The 26,137-nt window shown below is 41.2% G+C and overlaps 1 protein-coding gene across 3 annotated transcripts in view; it reads right to left on the reverse strand.

The window, feature by feature from the left end:
• The window catches only part of LOC138952044 (gamma-butyrobetaine dioxygenase-like), a 37,620-nt gene that overhangs the window by 10,902 nt on the left and 581 nt on the right, over positions 1-26,137 (reverse strand). Inside the window, exons 1-9 of one of the 3 annotated variants that reach the window (XM_070323621.1) lie at positions 11,240-11,365; positions 10,491-10,687; positions 9,580-9,668; positions 8,950-9,044; positions 8,109-8,236; positions 7,296-7,438; positions 6,271-6,329; positions 2,992-3,067; positions 2,454-2,501 (exon numbers count right to left, since the gene is read on the reverse strand). In XM_070323621.1, coding sequence (XP_070179722.1) covers positions 2,454-2,501; positions 2,992-3,067; positions 6,271-6,329; positions 7,296-7,438; positions 8,109-8,236; positions 8,950-9,044; positions 9,580-9,668; positions 10,491-10,629 — 777 coding nt within the window. In that variant the 5' untranslated portion in view covers positions 10,630-10,687; positions 11,240-11,365. Of the gene's footprint in view, positions 1-2,453; positions 2,502-2,991; positions 3,068-6,270; positions 6,330-7,295; positions 7,439-8,108; positions 8,237-8,949; positions 9,045-9,579; positions 9,669-10,490; positions 10,985-11,239; positions 11,366-26,137 lie in introns of those variants that run through there. The other 2 variants (XM_070323619.1, XM_070323620.1) reach the window with 2 other exon arrangements.

A 26,137-nucleotide genomic window follows, 5' to 3' on the forward strand; every position in this document is an offset into this window, starting at 1 on the left:
ATGGTTGGACACTTCTTCCAAAACTTGATTTTTAATATAAAGGGGCGGAGTGCTCAATACTAGATTTTGATAATATATTTTGATAAGAGAGAGAGAGAGAGAGAGAGAGAGAGAGAGAGAGAGAGAGAGAGAGAGAGAGAGAGAGTTGATGGTGCTGGTGAATATGATGCAATGTTGCTTACAATGATATAACACGTTCTTATAACATGTTCCTATAACATGTTCTTTAATCTAATAAAAAAATATCTTAAATAATAAACAAGTAGAACAAACACACAAACAAGCAAACAACACGAACCTTAAGAACAAATCGGTCAACAAGCAAAACCTACGATATGTTGATCAAATGAAAGTAAAACATTTTATTATTTTTCTAGTTTATTCAGTATAGGGATTGTTGTGTAAAGTCGGATACCCGACATTTGAATTGTACAGTATCTTATAAGTAAGCACTTAATGCTCTCTTTGTATTTCTCGCCTTGATAGTCCTTGAACTTACAATTTTTAATTATTTTTTCTCTCGGTACCCATATAACGCACAACGCTTGGGTGCTTTTTTCTTCGTTGAAAATAGATGACTCAGTGACCTATATGTGTCTGGTTTTTATTTTGTCGTATTTTACTGATCCTAAGCTTCTATTTTGAAAACTCCACACACAAAAAGTGTCATCAACTTGGAGCGTTCAAGTCCCGCTGTGAATCGGCAACGCGTGAAGTAATATGATGTCGTTCTATTCATTGCTGTGTAACTAGTTATGGCCTACGTGTGAAGCCGTAGCGTTATTCAATTCCACGTGGAATACGAGGGTCAGATTGACCTGACCAAGTTCACTCAGTCTGGATCTCAGTCACAGGCTCTTTCAACGTTGCAAAGTTGTGTTCAGCTGTTGTACACATTTTATAAACTGGCTGCGCATGCGCTCACTGCCAAAGGTACATGTTCACTGATTTTGCTGCTGAGTTAAAATACATTATGAAACTCAATGTCAAAGAGGTTTTATGGGGTCAATTGTGATTTTTTTTTTTTGGTCTAGGGCCATGAGATCATTTTTTTGCGTGTATGTGGGACTGGCGTTCCTCTATGCTCCTGCACTAATGTTGCCAGGATTTATTTTCTTACATTCTTCTGAACAATAAGAAGCCATCGTGGTGTAATGACATTGCGCTTCGGACCCAGGGGTCCCTGCTTCGAGATTCACAATGAACTTAGTTTTTTTCAGTTTATGTTTTCGTATTTGTAAATAATTATGAAGTGCCAGTTGACAGGATTTTATGTGTCAAATTAATTTTGAATCATATTCATAGCATGTGTCAAAATTGTATCGTAAGATGCTTATAATAGGTCAAACCAACTTTTTTTAAAAATTCTTCATACAATAATTGTTTTTAATCTGCACCGCTTTAAATCGCTGTATTTAAAGTTGAAATTCATTGAAATAAAGAGAAATCATGGCCGTTGTGCATTATTTGCATCTTTTTTAAAGCACAGGTTAGTGCACCACGAAAACAGTGTTCGCTCAAAACAGGGAACGCGCCTATTTCTAGAAAAAATACGTAAACTTCGTGAAAGTGCTCATTGACATCTTTAGCTCGGCTGATTAGATCGCCATTCAAGACTCAAAGACTATAAACATTTTAATGTCTTTTTAAAGCAAGAATACATGCCTTGTAGTGCCAGGCGGTTTAACACACACACACACACACACAAATCTAATTCACAAAAGTTCTGAATTGCACTAAAAACATCAAGACTTTCTGAGAAATCACTCACTGAAACAGACGCAGCACGCCCGCGTGCTTAAACACACACACACACACACACACACACACACACACACACACACACACACACACACACACGCACACAAAGTCTGCATGAATGCGATCATCGAACTGAGCATAAATAAAGAAATAAAGGCGTGCGGCGCAATTTCACGCAGCATGCAAGTTCCTAGAATGAGATGCTCTTACTGTCATCCGATCCCACCCACCCCCTCCCCCGCAGCATAACCTATTTTGTTCTCTCCCCTACCACCCCTAGAGTATGGAAAGCCGTTTGGCTCATAACCAATACAAGTGTAATAAATAATTCATACACGTGTAATAAATAATTTATACACGTGTATTTATTTCTTACACGTGTACAAATTATTTGATACACGTGTAATACATTCTTTTATTGTATACACGTGTATTAATTATTTCTTACACGTGTATTAATCATTTCTTACACGTGTATGAATTATTTCTTACACGTGTATACATTATTTCTTACACATGTATGAATTATTTCTTACACGTGTATAAATTATGTCTTACACGGGTATTGGTTATGAGCCAAACGGCTTTCCATACCAGAGAGGCCAATCAGGTGTCAGGAGAGACCTTGAATAGCCAGAAGTCAACACGTGTGGGCTACTGGCCTACATCGGAAAGTCGGTTAGCGACCTTACCTCTCCATAGATTGTGTGTTGCAACAAGTCAGCAATTCGTTCACACACCTGCACGTTACAGAAAACCAGAAAACGTTGTCCAAAATTGAGGTGATCTAATTCGAGCCCTTTATGCAAAACACACACAGTCTGAAATAGACCCCACAGACACAGTCACACAGTCTCTATCTCTCTCTGAGTCAGTAACAATACGAACAGAGACACAGACACCTCTCAGTTGCACGCACACACGCCACACACGCGCATGAACACATATATGAATGCACGCACACACACACACACACACACACACACACACACACGCACCCAAGCAAGAACCGCAGGCACACACACACGCACGCACGCACACACACACACACACGCACTAACAAACAAACTAACAAACACACGAACAAACACACACACACACACACACACACACACACACACACACACACACACACACACACAAACAACACACACACTTCTCCATGTTAAGAACACACACAACGAAACACTTCTTCATGTTCAGCAATAAACGAAAGGCCATGTGACTCACCTTCTTCACCATACCGCTTTCACATGGCACACCTTCAACGATGGATATACCGGTTTGGTTCAAAGCTTTCACCCACCTGATAACATTATGTTCAAAAGTTAAGTGTATGTAAACATTATCTTCCAAAGTAATATTTTTGTCTGCAAATGAATTTGAACACTTTCAACGATGGATATACTGTGACCGGTTTCGTGAAAAGCTTTCATCCACCTGATAACATTATGTTAAAAGTATGTAAACATTATCTTCCAAAGTTATATTTTTTGTCTGCAAATGAATTTGAACACCTTCAAAGATGGATATACTGTGACCGGTTTCGTGCAAAGCTTTCATCCACCTGATAACATTATGTTAAAAGTATGCAAACATTATCTTCCAAAGTTATATTTTTTGTCTGCAAATGAATTTGAACATCTTCAACGATGGATATACTGTGACTGGTTTCGTTCAAAGCTTTCATCCACCTGATAACATTATGTTAAAAAGTTAAGTGTATGTAAACATTATCTTTCAAAGTAATATTTGTGTCTGCAAATGAATTTGATTAGAGGTTGAAGCTTGGTCCTTATCATACTGGATGTTGGTCTTTTTTTCTCTCGCGCGCAAATGAACAGAATTAAGAATGTAAGATTGTTCTATACGTCTTCTTTAAAGTGTGGTGTCAATTATTCACAATATATTATATACTAGATGAATACCCGCTTTGCCGGGTACGGCTTCGCCGGGAAGAAGTCGAGCCGAATACCCGGCTGCGCCGGGGACCCGGCTATGCCGGGTGTACGCCGGCTTTGCCGGCGCACCGCACGGAGGAAGGGAGATAAACGCGGCTGAAAACACTGGAGAAGATAAGGAAGAGTTACTGGGAATGGATCCAGAGAAAAACCAAAATCGGTTCAGCGCTGCGCGCTGAGAGCACGTGTTGAAATATCTCATCGATGAGGTTGTGTCCGGGGTGTAGCTGAATACGGTCTCCAAATTTGAAAAAGATCCACCGAGAACTTTGGCCGTGCATCGCGGACACACACACACACACACAGACAGACACAAGTCGTATATATATATAGATAGATAAATCACACTAATTTGTCCCTGACTGACATAGATGATGCAATGACAAATTTAGCATTTTGTGTCTTTGAAAATTATTGTCTTTGTATAAAACTTGACATATGTGTCTGTCATCCTGAACTCAGGTCAAAATGAGTTCGGCTCATTCTCTCCCTGTCCGGACGCTACAGTCCTACGCGAATCTATCAAAACAAAAATACACAGTTATCTCCCATGTAATTTTCGCGAGCACTGATCTAAATTTGAGATCAGTGTTCGCGAAACGAAAATGATTGCAGATTGGCCGACTTCGACAGTGATCTCCGTTCTGTTCTTCACAGTTATGATAAAGACATCGTTCTACGGTCAAAATAAGTCGAAATTTTGGGACTGCTGCCGGAAGGAGACCGTAATATATGGTTTCATCACTGTCAACTGGTTACAGAAAAAATCGTCTGCTCCAGTTAGCGCCGAAACCAAACGGTTGATTATCACGTGACACTTTTGCCATATTTAGAGTTGTTTGCACAGTAAATACAGCCGCGAAAAATAGCTCGCTTGAAACTGTCTTACATATCAATTCCTTTTTAATTTAAAAATTACAAAACACCATGAAAAATCATTATCGACGATCGCGAATCTGCTTATATCTATATATATATATATATACGACTAGTGTCTGTCTGTCTGTCTGTCTGTCTGTCTGTGTGTCTGTGCGCGATGCGCGGCCAAGGTTCTCGATGGATCTGTTTCAAATTTGGTGATCATATTCAGGTACACCCTGGACACAACCTGGTCGATGAGATATTTCAACACGTGCTCTCAGCGCGCAGCGCTGTGCGCGCTGAACCGATTTTGGGTTTTTTGGTCTGGATCCACTACCAGTAACTCTTCCTTATCTTCGGCGTACACCCGGCGAAGCCGGGTCCCAGACGCAGCCTGGTATTCGGCTCTACTTCTTCCCGGCGAAGCCGGTACCCGGCGAAGCGGGTAATCATCTAGTCAATAATACATTACAAAAAGCTCTAAATATGTTAAAAAAAATCGGTTTCCTTGCCAGACAAGGAAACTCAAGGCATCCTGTCAGGGAGAAAATGAGCCGAACTTATTTTGACCTGAGTTCAGGATGATGTGTCTGTGTGGAATTATTTCATGTGGGAATGTTTAAAATCGAAACATAATGTAGGCCAGGGACTGCATATTAAATTGCTTAACCTGAGGGGGTAAATGCTTCAGCATGTACTTGTAAAAATAGAGCGAGACTTTATTTCCCCTAAAGTTCAATGACCTTGATGTTACAATGTTATTTTAACCAGCAGGTGTGGTAAAAAAAACAAAAAAACGAAGATACACGAGGCTTCATTTACCATAAAGGTATAGGTTAATGAACTTGATGTTACAATGTCATTTCAACCCTGTAATCGTTGAAAGTCTCAATTCTAACTGTTCCTGTTTTCTCCCTTTTTTCGACAGCGACAGCGTCCGGAAATGGAAAAATGTTCTGCCTAAAGTCTTAAAAAAACGTTGTCATTGTCACAGCCATAGCTATTGACTTTTTTTTAATTCTGAAGCGCTTATCTATCAATTTTGGGATATATCCTTCTCATTTCACGACAAAAAATGAAGACAAAATAATGATGATTAGATTAAAGCGTAACGCTCATAAGATAACTGCCTATGTCATTTTTTTAAAACAATCTGCCTATCTCATATTAGTTATAAGTTGAAAACGGCTTATATCGGGCAGTTGACAGCGATATAATCGTGAGATAAAAAGCTGAAAGCAATTTTTTCAATCAGTTGAACTGCATAACAACCCCGAAAAAGCTTTTGCATACCTTCAGATTCTCCGAACAAGTCTTTTTGTATCAAAACGGAAAAGATGCCTAACACAGAAACGAGAACGGCCGTTTTGCTTACGTAACCGTGGCAATGGTTTCCGATGGTCTGAGAGTATATACTCTCAAACACATGACAGGTACCCTTCCAGTAGCTTTCCCTGCACTCTCACTGCAGAAATTCTTACCACTAAGTTATGTATTTTTTTTATGAGCGTGACGAAAGCAACAGCAACAATTGTACATTAGGAAGACACAGAGAATCCCACGATAATAATAATTATGCCTGCGTATTTCGTGTTTACGTCATTGAATTCCTCTCCTTGCTCTTTCTCTATCTCTTGTTCTTCTCGAGAATTACAGGCCAAAGTCGGCACAGATGCAGGTCACTCACTTGTACAGTCCTTGCCTTGTGTTGATGACTTCATCGTAAGACACACGAGGAATGACATTCTGAGGACAAAAACAAAAAGCTCGATGACAACGCAAACATCGGATAAACAATGACAATGACAATAACAATTCTTTATTTAACAAGGGTAATAGAATAAGCAGTGATTTGCTTTTTTACATCTGGAAAGGGTAGTAAGCGCTCTAAATGCATACGACATGTGTAATATAGTTTATAGTATGTGTAATATAGTTTATAGTTAGTGAGAGTTGTTCGGAACCAGTCTCCTGGCTCGTGGGTGAATAACAAACATTGAAATGAACAAGTGACTTTCATTAATTTATTAATGCAAATATCGGCAAAAGTTAATGAGACCAGATAAATTGACCCACAGCTTTTGAAAAATGATTAATTCATCATTGACTTTCTCAGAAAGTTTCTATCCTAAGTTTGCATATGGTGATTGCTCTGTGAGAAACGGGCTGTGTTCAAAATGATGACACATCTGCATGCTTCCCTTGGTTTTCATTCGCTCGGCTTCCTGGCGACTGGGCGAAAACTGATTCCATCAAGCTAAGATTTTGTGACTATTTGTTTGTGTGTTCACTTAAAAGACCGCTGGGTCGATATATTTGTGATTGTAACGTATTTTTGTCAAAAACAACGTTCCAACAACTTACCTTTTTTTCCTCTTTTTTTTCATCCTTTTCTTGTAATATAAGCTTATAAATACTCTTGCAAAATTAAAAACAAATCGATTTGAACTTTTAATCCCAAAACAAATAGCCTGATAACGTTCCCAATTCCAGCATTAACACACACAAAACAAATAGCCTGATAACGTTCCCAATTCCAGCATTAACACACACAAAACATCAAGAAAGGTAAAATGTTGGAAAGGTTTATCTTTGACAAAACAAGACATTTCGAAAATGAAAAATGGATTTGAACTTTTGTTCCTCGTTCTTGTCTTGAGAAGAGAAAATAAACTATAAATACTCTAACACAAAAATCGGTTTCCAGCTTACGTCCTTGGAAAAAGTCATCTGAACGTCCCTTCTCTTAGTCTCCATGGCTTCCTTGGAATAGCAGTGTGCCTTGAGGTATTTCAGTGGGAAGATTCCGGTGTGGCCAGGATCCTCTTTCCACTGTACTGTCAGGCAGCCTTCACCTGAACACAGAACATGAACTAGTCAGTTGAACGCCATTTGTTTCTTGTTCTCCATGGCTTCCTTGGAATAGCAGTGAGCCTTGAGGTATTTCAGTGGGAAGATTCCAGTGTGGTCTGGGTCCTCTTTCAACTGTACTGTCAGGCAGCCGTCACCTCGACACAGAACATGAACTAGTCATTAAATATTTGAACGCCCTTTCTATTGTCCTTGTAATAGCAGTGTGCCTTGAGGTATTTCAGTGGGAAGATTCCAGTGTGACCGTTATCCTCTTTCCATCGTACTGTCAGGCAGCTTTCGCCTGGACACAGAACATGAACTAGTTATTTGAACGCCATTTTTCTTGTCTTCCATGGCTACCGTGACGCAGCCGAGTGCCTTGAGAATACCCTCGCGGTACCAGGGCCTTCCCTCCACGGTACTGTCAAGCAGCCGTCTCCTAAACAACAAACCACATAATTTTATATGCAAACTAAACATACGTACTACAGTATGTCTGAGTGACAAAGTGAATGTGTGAGGAGGGAACGAAAACTACCGTGAAGCAAGCCCGAAGAGCTTGTCGCAATCGTTGGCATGTCCCGTCGCAAAAAGAGAAATTGCAACAAATACCCACGCCTACAAAAACGGCACAAAACAACGAAAGTGAACTCATGCAAAGAGAACTCTTACCGTCATCTTCCGCGGAGAGAAGTCGAGATTGATTGGACACTGTGTCGAACTCCACTGAGCACTGACCCGTGTGGTCCATTCGACATTTGGGACAGAAACACACGGACCGCAGCCACACACTGTGAAACCTGTTTGTACAGTACGTAATGACATATAACATAATTATTCAAACAGAAGCTCCCTGTCAGGTGCTTCGCTGCTGTTTGATGCTTTGCTGCTTTTTGGTGCTTTTCTGCTTTTTAGTGGCAATTTAATAGTCTTCCATATAAGATTAAAAAATATAACTTCTAAAAATGTCCATGTCGAAGGCTTTCCTTACTTCGCTCCCGTGGAGCATTATAACCCACATTCACGCCTCTCATCTTGCATGTAACGTACCGCGTGCAGTCGCCAAATTGGATATAATATTTTAGCACAAATAGCATCTTATACGGTTCATATTGCACGTGCAATAGATGTACTTGTACAGCAAACCTAGGTCTCATGAAATTAGCGAGGCACATCATTCTGGGTGTAGAGATAGCGGAACAAAGACCCCCAAATGTTATCCTAGGATCACAAGCCCAGTGCTCCTTAAAATACATGACATCGGATGAATATTATAACCATTGACGGTCATCAATCTAGATCTTTTGATTTTGTATTGTTCTTTTAGTTCGACAGCATGATTATTATACAATTAGTAAAAAGGTTCCAAAGGATTTTTTTTCCACTGACAATTCTGAAAAATCTTTGACAACGGAAGATCCGAGGTATCGAATTTCAATTGGCAAATTAACCGTTAAATGAAAATACCAGTAATTCAGTCGTTTGAAAGGAACGATGATTGAACAAGTCTTACTGGGACGTTTTGCCATCTCCCCACGTGACACGCAGTAATTTCCCATCAGACACCAGTTCGAGACTCTTGACGTCACTTCCCTTCACGTGCTGGTACTACCATGGACATAAAAAAGAGACCAGAAAATCAAAAACATAGAGCGAGAGACAAGACAAGACAAGACAAGACAAATTATTTATTAACGAGGGTAAACAGGTGCTTTTTTTAATAGCCAGCCCTCGCCCATGGGAGGGACTAATCTAATGATGATACGTTTTATTAATGTTAGAGAGAAAGAGAGAGAGAGAGAGAGAGAGAGAGAGAGAGAGAGAGAGAGAGAGAGAGAGAGAGAGAGAGAGAGAGAGAGAGAGAGAGAGATTTTCAATCTTTTAATTCTTCGTTCCCAACAGACTGGTGCTACAAAACACCTCCAGCCTCCACTCTGTTAGCCACATACAGTCGAAATTTGTTTGGGTAACTTTCAGAAAGTCACACCCCCCCTCCCCTCTATCCTTGATGCTGTTCATGTGACAGTTTCGGATGGGTATTGTACAACTATATATATTTTGTTTGGGGGGGTTAGCCTTCCTCTATCTAGCTTCCAGTCAGTTACATATATTTAGCTGAAAAGAAATAAGCCTATGTACTCACAGCCCTCTCGTCGTAAGCCCCCCTGTCCTTGATGGCGGTCATGTGAGAGTTTCGCACGTGCACCATCCATGGTACTGCGCCTCGAAGCCCTGGAAAAACAACGATTTAACCGTGAGGAGATGAGGACAACATAATTAAAAGAAAAAAAGAAGAAAAAAAAGTACACGTACAAATCCACTCGTGCAAAAACACGAGTGTACGTGGGAGTTTCAGCCCATGAACACAGAAGAAGAAGAAGAAGAAGAAGAAGAAGAAGAAGAAGAAGAAGAAGAAGAAGAAGAAGAAGAAGAAGAAGAAGAAAGAAAAAAGATGGAGATGGAAATTGGGGAAAACAGTAAGCAAACTAAACCCAACGCAAACGGTATAAGTATTTATTCGTCACAACTCTCCCACCGTCTTGATGGGCAGGCTAAATGATTGTTGAGTCAGTAAGTACAGTGTTTGATTTAACGATGAGAAAAATAAAGATCAAGAGGATCGGGGAACAAAGAAAGAAAAGACAACACAACGCAAATGTTAAAATGTATTTTCAATTCCAATCGTCAGAACGCTCCTACCATCTCAATTGGTAGGCTAAATGATTGTTGTGTTGAGTAAAATAAAAATTCACGATTTCGACGTTTTGTTAGATTTTCACGTTTATTCCAGTGAGCGCGAGAAAAGAAGAACATGCACGAAAGAAAAGATCTCCTCCTCCTCCTCCTCCTCTTCCTCCTCCCTCGTCATCATCATCATCATCATCATCATCATCATCATCATCATCATCATCATCATCATCATCATCATCAACAACGTTTAACTTGTGACACAACAAAATATTTTAACAACACCACCACCACCATCCATCACCACCACCACCACCACCACCATCACCAACAACAACAACAGCAACAACAGCAACAACAACGTACCAATTTCTGATTTCACAACGGACGTTGGTCCCTTTCGCTGCACTGATGACGTACATGCAGCAGTACAATGGCGTGATGCTGACGTCACTGAGCGAGAGGACAGCTGATTGGCACAACGTAACAGATTTCGTGTCCACATGACGCTTCGTCGTTTGGTCGACTGTCGAGTCCTTCAACACTGTCACTTCTTGATCACTCTGAATTTGTTTTAAAAAGAAGAAATGAAATTGAAGAAGTAGAAGATACAGAATACATTTAGCATTCTAAAGCCGTGTTTGATTTGTACGAGTCAAATCCAGAATCTAAAACACATAAGACGTAGAAATTACCGAATAGAAAGCTAAAAGTACGATTCCAATCCGGCAGAATATAAACACACACACGGAGAGAAAAGTTATGTCCGTTCTTACAAATTTGTATCAACTAATTCCATATGTCCGAATCAGACACAAACACATTTCCGTAAACGAACCAGACAGAAAATAAAATGGATTTTTTAGCGAGTGGTTATCGACAATGAATGACCGGTAATTTTTAATGAGTTGGGGCATTCTGACCAATCACAGGATCTGTTTCATTAAAACGCAAACTTGATTGAATTACAATAGCTGTTAATATCTTACTGGTGTTGAATTTGAGCAACAACAACAACACAACTCAAAAAACAAAAGAAAAACAACATTAAAGAGAGAGAAAAACAAGTCGCGTAAGGCGAAATAAACAACATTTAGTCAAGCTGTCGAACTCACAGAATGAAACTGAACGCACTGCTTTTTTCACCAAGACCGCATACTCATAGTTTCGTCAGTCCACCGCTCGTGGCAAAGGCAATGAAATTAACAATCCAGAAAAGCGCGGTAGCGGTTGCGCTGAGGAGGATAGCACGCTTTTCTGTTTGTCACCATGAGTGTACTTCAATAGAACTGGCGCGAATGGGTTGCCCTGACCTAGACAGGCTCGGCTCGTAGTCGTATCCGTTTACAGTATTACGTTTACGAAATTTTTACTCCGGAGTAAAAATCTCGTGGGAGAAATTTTCTCGTGTTACACCGGCATGCACAAGTATGCACAAGCATGCACAAGTAACACTCGGTTATTGCAATAGTAAGAAGCTTTACGCCCGTAAAGGTGTTTGTCACCATGAGTGGCCTGTACTTTAATAGAACTGGCGCGAATGGGTTGTCCTGACCAAGACAGGCTCCGCTCGTAGTCGTATTTGTGTTGTTTTTTTAGCGAGGTTCTAAACTAACGTCTGAGAAAATAAGGTCTTAACAAGTCGCGAAAATACAACATTTAGTCAAGCTCAGTCGAACTCACAGAATGAAACGGAACGCACTGCATTTGTTCCGCAAGACCGTATATCGTTGCATCGTCTGTCCACCGCTCGTGGCAAAGGCAATGAAATTAACAATCCAGAAAAGCGCGGTAGCGGTTGCGCTGAGGAGGATAGCACGTTTTTCTGTATCTCTATTCTTTTTAACTTTGTGAGCGTGTTTTTAATCCAAACATATCACATCTATATGTTTTTGGAATCAGGAACGGACAAGGAATAAGATGAAATTGTTTCTAAATCGATTTCGGAAAATTAATTTTAATCATAATTTTCATATGTTTAATTTTCAGAGCTTGTTTGTAATCCAAATATAACATATGTATATGTTTTTGGAATCAGAAAATGACGAAGAATAAGATGAAATTGTTTTTGATCGTTTAATGAAAACGTAATTTTAATTACATGTTTCCGATTTTTAATGACCAAACACATTCATTAGTTTTTAAGCCACCAAACTGAAATGCAATACCAAAGTCCGGCCTTTGTCGAAGATTGTTTTGCCAAAATTTCAACCAATTTGATTGAAAAATGAGGGTGTGACAGTGCCGCCTCAACTTTTACAAAAAGCCGGATATGACGTCATCAAAGGTATTTATCGACAAAATGAAAAAAAAGGCCGGGGATATCATTCCCAGGAACTCTCAGGTCAAATTTCATAAAGATCGGTCCAGTAGTTTAGTCTGAATCGCTCTACACACACAGACACACACACACAGACACACATACACCACGACCCTCGTCTCGATTCCCCCTCTATGTTAAAACATTTAGACAAATTTTGACTAAATGTAAAAAGGAGGGAGTCTTAATGGGGGGGGGGGGGGGGGGGCGGCTGAAAAGAGGAGTTCCGCTGTACAAATAAAGCAAACGTTGAACCAGCGACAACTGCATGGTTCGGTATTTGAACTAGTGTGTTCGGATTTTGACTCTCTCTCTCTCTCTCTCTCTCTCTCTCTCTCTCTCTCTCTCTCTCTCTCTCTCTCTCTCTCTCTGTCTGTCTGTCTGTCTCTCTCCCTCGCAGTGTCTCTCTGTCCCTGTCTCTCTCTCTCTCTTTCTCTGTCTCTCCCTCTCTCTGTCTCCATCTCTCTCTGTCTCCCTCTCTCTCTGTCTCTCTCTCTCTCTCTCTCTCTCTCTCTCTCTCTCTTCTCTTTTTATTGTCTGTGCATGTGTATGCCAGAAGTAGATCTAGTTAGTACAGAGTGATGAGCGTTGTTAATACTTGGTGTACCGGTATTTTGTGCAGGGCTACATGGTCAACACAGTCACTGGCAACAGCCATGGCAGCTGTCATAGACAAGAGGCTTGGACTTCGAGCAGCTGCAAGAGCGTATGGAATCCCCCCCACAACACTTAAAGATCATCTTGATGGAAAATACGAACATGCCGTGGGTGATACAAAGTCAGTCCCAATGTGCACAAAACACAAACAGGTTTTTGGCTTTTAGTGTACAAGTGGACAGATGTGTCTATCCTTCCAGGTAAAAGGTCGCATGGATGACAATGATTTACAAGACGAACTGCGAGAGTTGGAAGGTACATTTAAGCACGAAAACAACAGAAGCGGGTTAACACTTTCTACCCCACCTATGTTGACCGTGTGTGTGTGTGTGTGTGTGTGTGTGTGTGTGTGTGTGTGTGTGTGTGTGTAGAGCGATTCAGAGAAAACTACCTGACCGATGTTCATGAAACGTCACATGAGAGTTCCTGGGTATGATATCCCTAGACGTCTTGTCTTTTCCTGGGTATGATATCCCTAGACGTCTTGTCTTTTCCTGGGTATGATATCCCTAGACGTCTTGTCTTTTCCTGGGTATGATATCCCTAGACGTCTTGTCTTTTCCTTTTGTCTTTTTTTCCCATAATTTTCTGCGTTTCCCTCTGGAAAATCTACCTTTTCCTCTCTGTTTCTCTACGTCTCTTTTTTCTTTCAAAACTGTGTCTCAGTATGCCTGTCCGTCTCTGTCTCTCTCTTAGGACAGGGTGTAAACAAAAAAAGTCGTAGCCTTAAACCTCTATCCTTGGAAAATAAAGTTCCATCATCATCATCATCAGCTCTATCTGTCTTTCTGACTATCTTTTTTCTGTATCTGTATCGCGCGCTCAATGTCTCACATGTCTGTCTGTCTGTCTGTCTGTCTGTCTGTCTGTCTGTCTGTCTCTCTCTCTCTCTCTCTCTCTCTCTCTCTCTCTCTCTCTCTCTCTCTCTCTCTCTCTCTCTCCCCCTCTCTCGCTCTTTCTTCTTCTTCTCTATCTTCTTTTCTTTTCTCTTTTCCTTTACGTTTTTTTGTTCCACGGTTCAGAATAACGAGTCTCTAAACGCTTACCTGCTTAGACGAGAGCCACGGTACCTGTCACTGTCAGTATGCCTGTGTTGTGGTATGAATTTCCATCATGATTATTAATTGTTTTGCAACACTGTTCTGTACGCGCAGCTGTTTCCTCGAACAACGGTCAAAACAGCTGTCACAATGACGTTAATATTCTGGAGTAATACATTAAACCATTGTCCTATGAAAGCTAGTGTTACAAATAAATTAACGGTGGTTTCGTTTCATATATTTTGCTGAATTTTTGCTCTCCAGTAAACTGTCTACCAGTTGAGGAAAAAGAATATAATTTGTCCCCTTCCTTTCTATCCTCTCTGTCTGTCTGCCTGTCTGTCTGTCTGCCTGTCTGTCTGTCTGCCTATCTGTCTGTTTGTCTGTCTTTCTTGATTTCTTTCGTTCTCACTTTCTGACTATAAAACAATGGCGTAACTGCCCACTTGTACAAAGGTGGTGGTTCTTGCTTCGAAATGTCTTCAAGAAAACAAGCAAGGATAAATTGGTTTGATCGTTTAACCCAGGACAAAACAACACGTTCTAAAAACCTCAACCTGACGGCTTTTAAAGTCAACAAACAAGAGGTACGACAGATTTGTTTTTCTTGTTTTTGATTCTAGATTTTGGAACGTAGCAGTCCTATCTGTTTCGGATGTCCAATATTCTCTTTCCATACTTTCTTCCCGCCAGTTAGTTCGTGTCCGCCTGAATGCATACACACCTGCTGACAAGCTGTACTGTGCTCAATAGCTTTATTTCAGTCTTCGTTCACTCACCTGTTTGTGTGTCTCTCTGACTTCCTTCGTTTGGCAGTGGTGTCCTAAGCTCGCAGTGGTCTCTTACATAGCGCGAGGTCAGGCCGCTTGATTATACTTTATATGGTATTCCTTGTGTTGGGTCATTCATCCGCCGATAGTATTCTTACCAGTGGTTAAAGATACTGTTATCACGGTGTAAACAATAACGTGGACCATCTCAGATCTGTCGAAGCTTTTACATGGTAGAGAGAGCATCCTTCTACGTGGACACATACCAAAACAAGTGTGCAGCCTGCATTGCTACTTTCTGCTGCAGACTTTTTTCGGTTGATAAAGTGAGACTGTGCCAAAAGGTCAGGTGTCATGTCTACTGTCCCGAATGACACACGATTGCTGACATTTCACCATTGCCAACAGAATAAACAAATAAGAAATAGGTAGAAAATGAATGTGAAAACTGACTTTAATTGTTGATCAGTATTTTCTATACCACTAACAAATAATCTACTTGCAATAGCTGTTTGGCAAATGTATGTTGCATGGGACACACTGACATGAAAGTGGAAGATGTTTTTCCCTCTAAAGAAACTACATATCAAGTTACACTTTTTGTGCTCTTCCATTCCAGTTGGCAATCAATTGTTGACGCATGTTATTAGAAAAAATAGAACGAAAACAGATTAGATAGAATGAAAAATGTACTGGTGATGTCATTTGGGACATACTAACATGAAAACGTCACCTTTTGGCACAGTCTCAAGTTCCGAAAGTTGACCATCTCAGATCTGTCGAGGCTTTTACATGGTAGAGAGAGCATCCTTCTACGTGGACGCATACCAAAACAAAATTAATATATGCAGATATTAATATATTAAAGATATTGTCATCCGCGTATGTTTGTTTCTCCTTTTAGGATCACCACTATAAGCTAATAGCTTGTTGTTGATCGTAAACTTGCTGATTATATATATTATATCCATACATTGTTGAATAAAACACGGTTCTAACCAAACATGTATTCTGCAATGCTGCTTTTTATTACAGACTTTTTGTTTGTTTTCTTGTTTTTACATGGCTGATTGAGTTCCGAAAGCTGACACCGACACATCTGTCCAGGGGATTTGACATGTTAAAAAGAGGATCCTTCCACTTTGACGTATAGCAAAACAAATCTGCAGCTTGCATGCCTGCTTTCTGTTGCAGATGGTTGTTGTTGTTGATGTTGTTGTTGTTGTTGTTGTTGTTGATGTTGTTGTTTATGCTGTTGTTGTTGTTGTCGTCGTCGTTGTTTTCTTTTTTCTTCTTCTTCTTTTTCTTATTCTTCTTGTTTCGGGCTAAGTTGGAAAAGCTCACACAAAGGTGTCATTGCAAAATTATGTTAAGTTAAAATAAATTGGAAAAAAAATCCAAGGCTGCACAGAATGCAGTCAGGTTGTAGAATTGTTGGTATGTGTCCGAAGTGGAAGGGTGCTCTTATGTCTTGCAACAGCGTGGACAATCTCTGACGAGTAGATTACCATTAACACGGGGGGGAAAAAAACTTTAAAATATCTTTAAAACAAATTAAATGTCTCTCCCCTATGGCAGTAGTTTCTCATCATCGGGCAATTTTTTTTTCCATAACTGTACTGTACATTAGTTTCCACAACCGTGCACTTTTCAGGCAACGTCCTAACGATGTTTGCGTAAGCGATGGGATCTGGCAATCTAAATATAAGTATATACTTTCTCCGAAGGTATACCGTTTAAAGAGATGAATCATCAAAAAGTGTTTGCCAGTTTGAAAACTGTCTAACATTTTGAAAGAGACAGAGTCTCTTTAATCTCCTTGTAATTGGGTTAGAACATTACGAACTGGTACGTTTTTCACCCCATCACAAGTGAACGGCACAACTGCCTTGGTGCATTGGTTACGATCCTTGCTCCATGCGCTTGCAAATCCTCATACAGCTAAATTGACAGAATACTCAAAATTTACATGAAAAAAATAAACACGCCCATGAACATACTACTCTTTCTCCAATTATCTACTCTTTTTTTATTTAACATTTACTTATAAACTATGCTATGTCCATTAAACAAACACTGCAACAAATTACATCACACAGATGTGTGTGTATGTGCGTGTGCGTGTGTGTATGTGTGCGTATGGTGGGGGGAGGTAGAGGTGGGAGGGAGAGGGGTAAGGGGGGGAGGGGAAAGGGGAGGGAGGGGAAAGGGAGGGAGAGGGGGTTGTCTGTAAAGGGATGCATATAGGTTTGCCACTGAAAGTAGGTTGTGCAGAAGCAAACCTTGTTATGTATTTAATTTTGATTTATTCTTGCGTAACTAAATACTGTAACGTGTAGTCAGTCACAAGCGCGGGTTTTGTGTCCCAAAAGCTGCATGTAATATTTATGATGTGCTTTTATTGAGGTTACAATCCGTGGGATAAGTGAACAAGAATTCAAATGAAAAGTTTCAAGAAATCTGTCTGGTAGTCTTCTCGGAATTGCTTTTTTCACACACACACACACACACACACACACACACACACACATTCACACCCACACACACACACACACACAAATACACACACACACATACACACTGACACACACACACACACATACACACTGACACACACACAAATACACACACCCACACACCCACACACACACACACCCACATACACACACACACACACACACACACATACACACTGACACACACACACACACTGACACACACACACACTTGTACGCACGCAAGCACAATCTCTTGCTAGTGATAAATTCAATCAAATATTGACCGATGAACACACACACAAAGACACAAAGAAAGAATCAAGACAGACAGAAAGACAAACAGAAAGAAAGACTAAAATGAATGACTGAATTAACCAGTCTTTATCATTTCTTTTCTTCCACTTGTTGAAGGTCCTTTTTCGGGGGCTCAGATAGACATTACTTTGAGATTTTTCTATCATTTTCTGTGTTTTGGCTTCAAGTACGGGGAGGACTGCTAAAATGTAATAATTACAGGCTTGGCTATCTTATATAGTAAGTTTTGTAAGTTATCAGCTGCGTATGTGGACAAAAACTTGTTGACTAAGTTTTTTTTTATTGCCGAGACCATGCAGCTGTGCTGCAGCAGGTCACTCGGAGTTGTAGTTACTGTGTAGCGACTGTGTATCAACACGCTGGAATACAGGCGTTAGATCGACGTTACAGGAAGCGACTGAAGCTAACAGTCTGAGCGGATATAATTTATCCGTACCTGGTCAGATAGAGCCATATGAGTGGGCACGGATATATCCGTACCTGGGAGACAATGAGTTCAGCATCAAGGTTAGAACTGGTTGGTCCGGTGTCAGAATAATGTGACTGGGTGAGACTGACACGAAGCCTGTGCTGCGACTTCTGTCTTGTGTGTGGCGCACGTTAAATGTCAAAGCAGCACCGCCCTGATATGGCCCTTCGTGATCGGCTGGGCGTTAAGCAAACAAACAAACAAAAATCAAGGTTAGGGCGAACACTGCTATATAATAAGGCCGTAGGAGGGTGAAAAAGGTCCGCGGTTTTGTGGTCTGTACGTGACGTCGGCAACTTGTTTTTGGACATGTGTGAATAATTCAGAGGGTAAATGTGGCGAGCGAAATTGTTTTGAGCAAACTAGCACTGTTACCGTTTCAGTCAGAACTGGAGGTGGTACATATTAAGAGTGTGAGTATAATTATGTAAGGGGCCCTTCCCCTACCTTTCATACGCTAACCTAGCAACATAAAAGGTTCTAAACGTTTCAGGAGTCACACACAAAAACCCTCACAGTGTTGCACTCATAACTACGCTTCAGAAACTCTTATAGAATGCATACAAACAGAGACATAGATAGTATGGTGCGCCAAATTGATATTACTATCGTTAACAGTTATAAAGGGTTTTGAAACTATCGTTAACTGTTATATAGAGTTTCGAAACTATCGTTATCTGTTATAAAGAGTTTCGAAACTATCGTTAACTGTTAAATAGAGTTTCGAAACTATCGTTAACTGTTATTTAGAGTTATATCAATAGCGCGTTTGTGCGCGCTATTGCTAAAACTATGAATAACAGATAACGAGGGTTTCGCAAAACGGCGGCATGGTGCGCGCAAGTGATATTACTATCGTTAACTGTTATATAGAGTTTCTAAAAATAGCGATGGCGTGGTCGGATGTTTCGATGCCGGCAAAATGGCTGCTGAACGTCAAGTTTCGTTCGAGCGAATTTGCACTAAATTACTACAACATTTAGTAGATCATATTCAACTAACTGTCGTCTGATAAGTCCATCATTTCGCTGCTTCGTTTAATCAAGTAATCAAATCTTCGCTACCGCGCTGTGTGCGAGTCAGTTGTACACAAACGGCTGGCATGCATGCAGTGTGCAACGGTCAGTGTCAGTACCCAAAACACGATGCGAAAGCATGCAGTGTTTTCCAAAACGCGTCGTGGGTTGGTTGGTTGGTTTTTGGGGTTTAATGTCTCTTCAGCAGATGCTAGCTGCTATTCGAGACCGATGCAGTTATTTTCTTTTCCCTTCATATGGCAAGTTCTACGTTTCAGACTATTTACATTCAAATCTATCACTGTAAAAGAAGGTTCTAAAAATTAATAATTTTCACTTCTGATACTTTAAATCTTGTAAAAAATCTTGATCTCTTTTAAAAAGTTAAAAATCTTGTCCGGGGGAACATCCCGGAATAAAACCTTCAGTGTTTCCGCATTGTAGTGTTTGTCTCGAAATTCTTGAACGTCTACACATTTTGTGAGAACATGTTCTAATGTCCATGGTTCGTCACATCCAAAACAGTATGGTGGATCTTCACCTTTCAGCAGATACGAATGTGTAATGTGACTGTGCCCAATGTGTAAGCGACAGAGAACTGTCTCTTCTTTCCTGTTGAGGCGACATTGGGGTAGGCTGTCCGACAGCTGGGGGACGATCTTATGAAGTTTATTTTCTTCACATTCGTCCCATTCACTCTGCCATAGGTACTTTATGTACATGTTGGTGCGAGTTCTGAAATCTGAATGCTTTGTGTGTTTGTCAGTGATGAGTCTTTCTCTGGCTTCTTTTGCAGCTTGATCAGCTGCAGAGTTGCCTCTAATTCCAACATGGGATGGCACCCATGCAAACACAATCCTTTTGCCTTCTTCAATCAGAGATGCATGTAGCTCTTGGATTTCGACCAACAGTGGGTGATCTAGCTGAGTTCTCTTCACGGCGGTAAGAGCCGATAGGGAATCCGACAGAATCAGGAAGTCTTTCTTTTTTGACTGATATACCTGTTTCAGAGCTAGCTGTAAAGCTTTCAACTCTGCAGAAAATACAGAACTGTCATCCGGAAGACGGGCCGAAAAGGCCCTATCGAGTTTAGGGCCAGTGACAGAAGCTGATGCCACTTTACTTTCAGCTTTGGACCCATCAGTGTATATTCGTTGATGGGAAGGAAACTCGGTACAGAACTGGCTAAAACACTGTTTAAAAATCAAATCATTTGTCTCTGACTTCTTTAACCTTGTCAGATCGAGTCGAACAACTGGATCTGGCAATGTCCATGGAGGTGTTTCTGTCCATCGATTTTCACTAACATGATCGAGTTTTATCTTTGATTCGGCCAGATGTGACTGAATCCGAGAAGACAGAGGTGCTCGATCATTTGGGTGACTTTCAAAAAATTCAGAGCATTGTGGTTGAAATACGCATTGGTAGGCTGGATTTGTAGGCATAGCTTTCAGTTTCAACACATAATTTAGGGTGAGTTTCAGGCGTCGCAGCCTCAGAGAGGGTTCTTTGGCCTCAAAATATAAGGACTGTACTGGAGACGTCCTGAAAGCTCCCAGACAAAGACGTATACCCTGGTGGTGTATTGTGTCTAATAGCCTTAGGTTGGATTTTGCGGCTCCACCATAGACGACACAACCATAGTCCAACTTGGATCGGATTAAAGCACGGTAAAGTCTGAGTAGGACTGTGCGGTCAGCACCCCAGTCCGTATGAGAAACCACTTTCAATACATCCAGAGCTTTCAGACATGATGTTCTCAGATACTGGATATGTTTAAGGAATGTTAGTCGACGGTCAAAGGTCAGTCCTAGGAATTTAAATTCTTCAACAACCTTGACAGGATTACCATTCAGGACCAGAGAGGGTTCTGGCATGGCTCCCCTTTGTTTGCAAAGATGCATACAGACAGTTTTGCTGGTGGAAAATTTGAAACCGTTCTCTGTTACCCATTTTTGCACCTTGTCTATACATAATTGAAGCTGCCTTTCCACTCTATGTAGGGATTTGCCACGCACACAAAGTGCAAAGTCATCAACAAACAAGGATGACTCGGATCCTTTCAGTACTGCCTTTACTATGTTATTGATTTTGATGTTGAACAACATGGGTGATAGAATGCTTCCTTGAGGAACACCCATCTCTTGTTGACAGAACTCTGATAGGTTGGGACCGACCCGTACTGTAAAAAAATCGATTACTTAGAAATCCTTCCACAAAAACAGGGAGACGTCCACGAAAACCCATTTCATGCAAATCAGCTAAAATACCGTGTTTCCAGGTCGTGTCGTAAGCCTTCTCGAGGTCAAAAAATATAGCTAGTACATGTTCAGATCTCGCAAAGGCCTCTCGAACGAAGGTCTCAAAACGTACCAAATGATCAGTGGTGCTGTGTCCCTTTCGGAAGCCACATTGCACATCACTTAAGAGGTTTTGTTTTTCTAGGTACCACACCATCCTAGCGTTGACCAATCTCTCCATGGTTTTACACAGACAGCTGGTCAAGGCTATCGGACGGTAGTTGCTGGGGTTTGTATGATCTTTACCTGGTTTTGGAATGGGGACAATCATCGCTTCTTGCCATGAAGGTGGAAAGGATCCACTCTCCCATATGTGGTTAAAAACCTTCAGCAGGACCAGAAGACAACTTTCTGGTAGGTGTGTGAGGAACTGATAATGTATTCCGTCCAACCCCGTTGCCGAGTTGTTGCATTTTTGTAAGGCTTGTTTGAGTTCAGTTATACTGAACAACTTGTTGTAGTTCTCCTCATTCTGAGATGAGAAGTTTATGGGTTTACGTTCTTGGGTGGCTTTGATTTTTTGAAAATCTGTGCAGTAATTTTCTGTTGATGAGTTTTTTTCCATTGTTGAAGCCAGAACGTTTGCTACTTCATTCTTTTGGGTTATAAGGGATCCATTTACCACAAGGTGGTTAATTGATGCAGATCCTTTTTTCCCTTTGATTTTACGAATAGCATTCCAAACTTTACTTGATGATACCTTAGAGTTTAAGTTTGAGCAAAAAGACCTCCAGGATGTTCTTTTAGAATGTTTTATGACAGTGCGACTCTTAGCGCGAAATCTGAAGAAAGTCAACTTCTTGCTAAGGGTCGGGCATCTGTAGAACCTGTGTAGACTTCTCTTTCGCTCAGATCGGGCTTCTTGGCATTCTTTATTAAACCATGGCACTTTAATGCGGTTGTTTGAAGATGTTTTTGGGATGTACTCAGTGGCAATGTCTTGTAGAGTGTTTGTAAAAATAGATGATGGGTCGTCACTTCCATCAAAGACAGTGTCTTCTGTGAGTTGGACAGAACATTCGGCAGTAAAAGACAGCCAGTTTGCCTTGTTCAGGTTCCATCTCTGGGGGGAAGCTTCTTCCAATCCATCTATTTGAGACATCAAGATAGGGAAATGATCGCTACCACATGTGTCATCATAGACTTTAAATTCAAAGTCTAGAACAAGAGAGGTGTCGCAAATAACTAGATCTAGTATGGACTTGCATCCTGTTGCTGGATGGAGATATGTTGGTACTCCATCGTTTAAAACGCATAGATTACGATTGTCTAAAAAATCTTCTAGAATTCGTCCTCTCGTACTTAGAGAGTTGCTGCCCCATAAAGGGGAATGAGCGTTAAAATCTCCCATTAAAACAAAGGGAGCTGGAAGCTGATCAATAAGATTTTCAAGATCGTGCTTCGTGTAACATTTTGATGGTGACAGATATACACTGCAGAGAGTGATGGTTTTATCTAATGTCACTCGTGCTGCGACGGCTTGAATGTTTGTACATAGGTTGATCTCACTACAAAGTACACTTTTCTTAATCAAAAGAGCAACTCCCCCAGACGTGTTATTGTCTGAATGGTTTCTAAAAACATTGTATCCAGATACATTAAAATCTTTGTTTGGTTTCAGCATTGTTTCCTGTAATGCTGTAGCAACAGGATGAAATTTGTGTAAAAGTAGACATAATTCTTCATAGTTAGCTTGGACCCCTCTACAATTCCATTGAATAAAATTGGCTATGTTTGTTTAGTTTTAAGAAGTTTCTGCCTCCATACCCTCTTCGTCGGATAAACTCCCAAAATGATTGTATAGTGTGATGGGATTTTTCTCCATTTTTGGGGTGCGAGGCGATCTTTGGGGCAGAGTAACTTTTCCCTTGTCCGGAGGTGTTCGTGGTGTGGATTGAGTAAGGTCCACTACCTCCACTACCTCGACGGTCCCCTTCCTGTGAGTTGCCCTGTGAACGGGCTTCTGGGTTGGGGTGGTGAAGCGAACCTCACCAGGAGACCCCATAGGGTCCTCAATTGGGGTGGTGAAGCGAACCTCACCAGGAGCCCCCACAGGGTCTCCAGTTGGGGCGGTGAAGCAAACCTCACCAGGAGACCCCATAGAGTCTCCAGTGGGGATAGCCCCACCTGTGCTTTCATCTGTCTGTGTACAAATACTTTTGTTTCTTGTGGGCTCTGTCCTTTTCAACATGGACGGGCCTGCCTGGACACCCACAGACCTATATGAAATACTGGTCTGGGTGGGTGTTGACTTTGTTGCAGGTCTTTGACTGACTGCTGCCGCAAAACTTTTCTGGAAGGAAAAAACATTAGTTTTTTCAACCTCCTTCCTGGCGTCTGAGAAAGACATCTTTTTCTCCGTTTTTGTTTTTTGAATGGCCTGTTCAAACTTGTATTTTGGACATTCTCTGGAGGACGGGGAATGGTTTCCCTTACAGTTTGTGCAGGTGGGTGGTGATGTGCAGGGACCTTCGTGAGGATCTCCGCCACACCTCTCGCACACTGCCTTCTGTTTACATCCAGCCTTTGAATGTCCAAATCTTTGGCATTGGAAACATCTCATTGGTGATGGAATATACAAAGTCACTCTTATTTGAACAAATCCCACTTTTATTTTCTCAGGGATGGTTGGTGTACAAAAAGTGACGAAAAGGGTGTTGGTGGGTACTCTGATATCGCCCTTCCTGATCAACACCCGGTACACATCAATGACACCTTGATCCTTTAGACCTTCTTTTATTTCAGCCTCACTGAGGCCCTCCAGCTCTCGGCATCGGATGACTCCTTTGCTGGTGTTCAGGCCTCTGTGAGGACTGACCTTGACCGGTCTATCAACAAATTTCTGACCATTCAGACGGAGAAGACCATCTGATGCCTTTTTTGAAGGGCATTCAATCAGTAGAGAACCATTACGAAGCCTCTTAATGTTGTCTATCGTTGATGATACTCCTGCAATAACCTTCTGTATCGCAAAAGGCGAAAGTTTGGAGATGGGCTGTGCCTCATCTGCTGTCTCAACAACAATGAAACGGGGCCAGGCCTCGCTGATGTTGTTCTTTGTTGCTCTGACTCGGACTTCATCGTCAGAGTCAGAGTCAACGCAGTATCTTCGTTTGTTTCTGTTTTGGGTGTTTGAAAAAAAAAAAGAAAAAGAAGAGGTGGCCATGTTTGAGGCCTTTATCTTCGTCGCATCTGATCCCCACCCACCACGGAGCCCAACAAGGGGACGCTTAGGTGGAGCGGTTATCCAACTCCAGAGCGCCAAGGATACAGATGGATATACGCAGCGATAAGAGGAAACATATGGTATCAATCTGTAATAGGAGATTTAACTCTTTCCAAGCGGAAACGGGTTAGGTAACAACTTGGCATAATGTTCGTCAACTCTTTCCAAGCGGAAACGGATTAGGTAACAACTTGGCATAGTGTTTGTCCCGACTACCGCCGCCCCCTCCTACCGCCGCTTGCTCCTTTAGCCAAAGGTCCGATGCAATATGCTCAATACATATACCCAGACTTGACCAGCCGATTGATTGAAACGGGTAAGCCTTCTTCAACCTCCTGTCTTAGATAAAGACTGGGCCAAAATGATGTGTTGGCGCTACAAAGTCGCAACTAAGTAAACCCCTCAATCATCAGGTCACCAGCCCAAACCGGTACAGGTCGCAGCGCACGGCAAACACGCTGGGTCTTAAGAAGACCACAGAGAAATAAGGATGTGGAAAAGAAGACTTTTGGGAAGTGAAATAAAGGTGACGGATCCAGTCAGGTAGAAATAAGACAAGAAAGGAATCAGAAAACTGCAGGGAATAGTAGGGAGAGTTTTTTGGAAGGAAATATAGGTGAAAGGACTGGTAAGGCAGAAATAAGACAAAAGAAGAGAAGTAAAGGGGTGGGGTAGCTTGGTGGAAACACTCCCGCCGCGTGAAGGCGACCCCATGGGAGCACGCGTCGTGGGGAATGTCACGTTGTTTTGTGTTTGTTTTGAAAAAAAAAAAAACCCCACTGTTTTGTGTAGCCGTCTGTCATGGTCTTTTCCGCGAATATTCCGCGTCTTCAAACCGCACACGTGGAAAACGGTACGGCCGAAAGTACAAATGATAGGATAAAGCTAATATTAAACAAACTCAACAATGATTTGAGAAGACGACAACAGAAGAACGGTCAATAACTAATGTTGTAGTTTTTTAAATTGTGTTTGTAGTTAAAATGTACATTTCGTAGCAAAAAGACAGTTTTGCAATGGCAGTTTCAGGGTTTTCCCATTTGGGAACGATACCGACGCGCTTTTGATAAACTGACTATCGTTAGCTGTTATTTTGAGTTTCTGAAACTCTATCTAACAGATAACGATAGTTTCGAAACTCTACATAACAGTTAACGATAGTTTCAAAACTCTGTATAACAGTTAACGATAGTTTCAAAACCCTATATAACAGTTAACGATAGTAATATCAATTTGGCGCACCATAGATAGAAGAGATGCGAAGCGCTGTCTTCCCGCTCGCGTTATCTTCGCCTACGGCAGGGGCAAGTAATCCTCCCCGCACTGGCGCCAAGCTGGCAATTGTTGTGTTTTTAAAGAATTATAACTGTTTCATAGAAAATCATAGATAATAAAACATGCA

This window comes from Littorina saxatilis, linkage group LG17 (assembly GCF_037325665.1).
Source record: "Littorina saxatilis isolate snail1 linkage group LG17, US_GU_Lsax_2.0, whole genome shotgun sequence".
Taxonomy (NCBI): Eukaryota; Metazoa; Mollusca; class Gastropoda; order Littorinimorpha; family Littorinidae; genus Littorina; species Littorina saxatilis.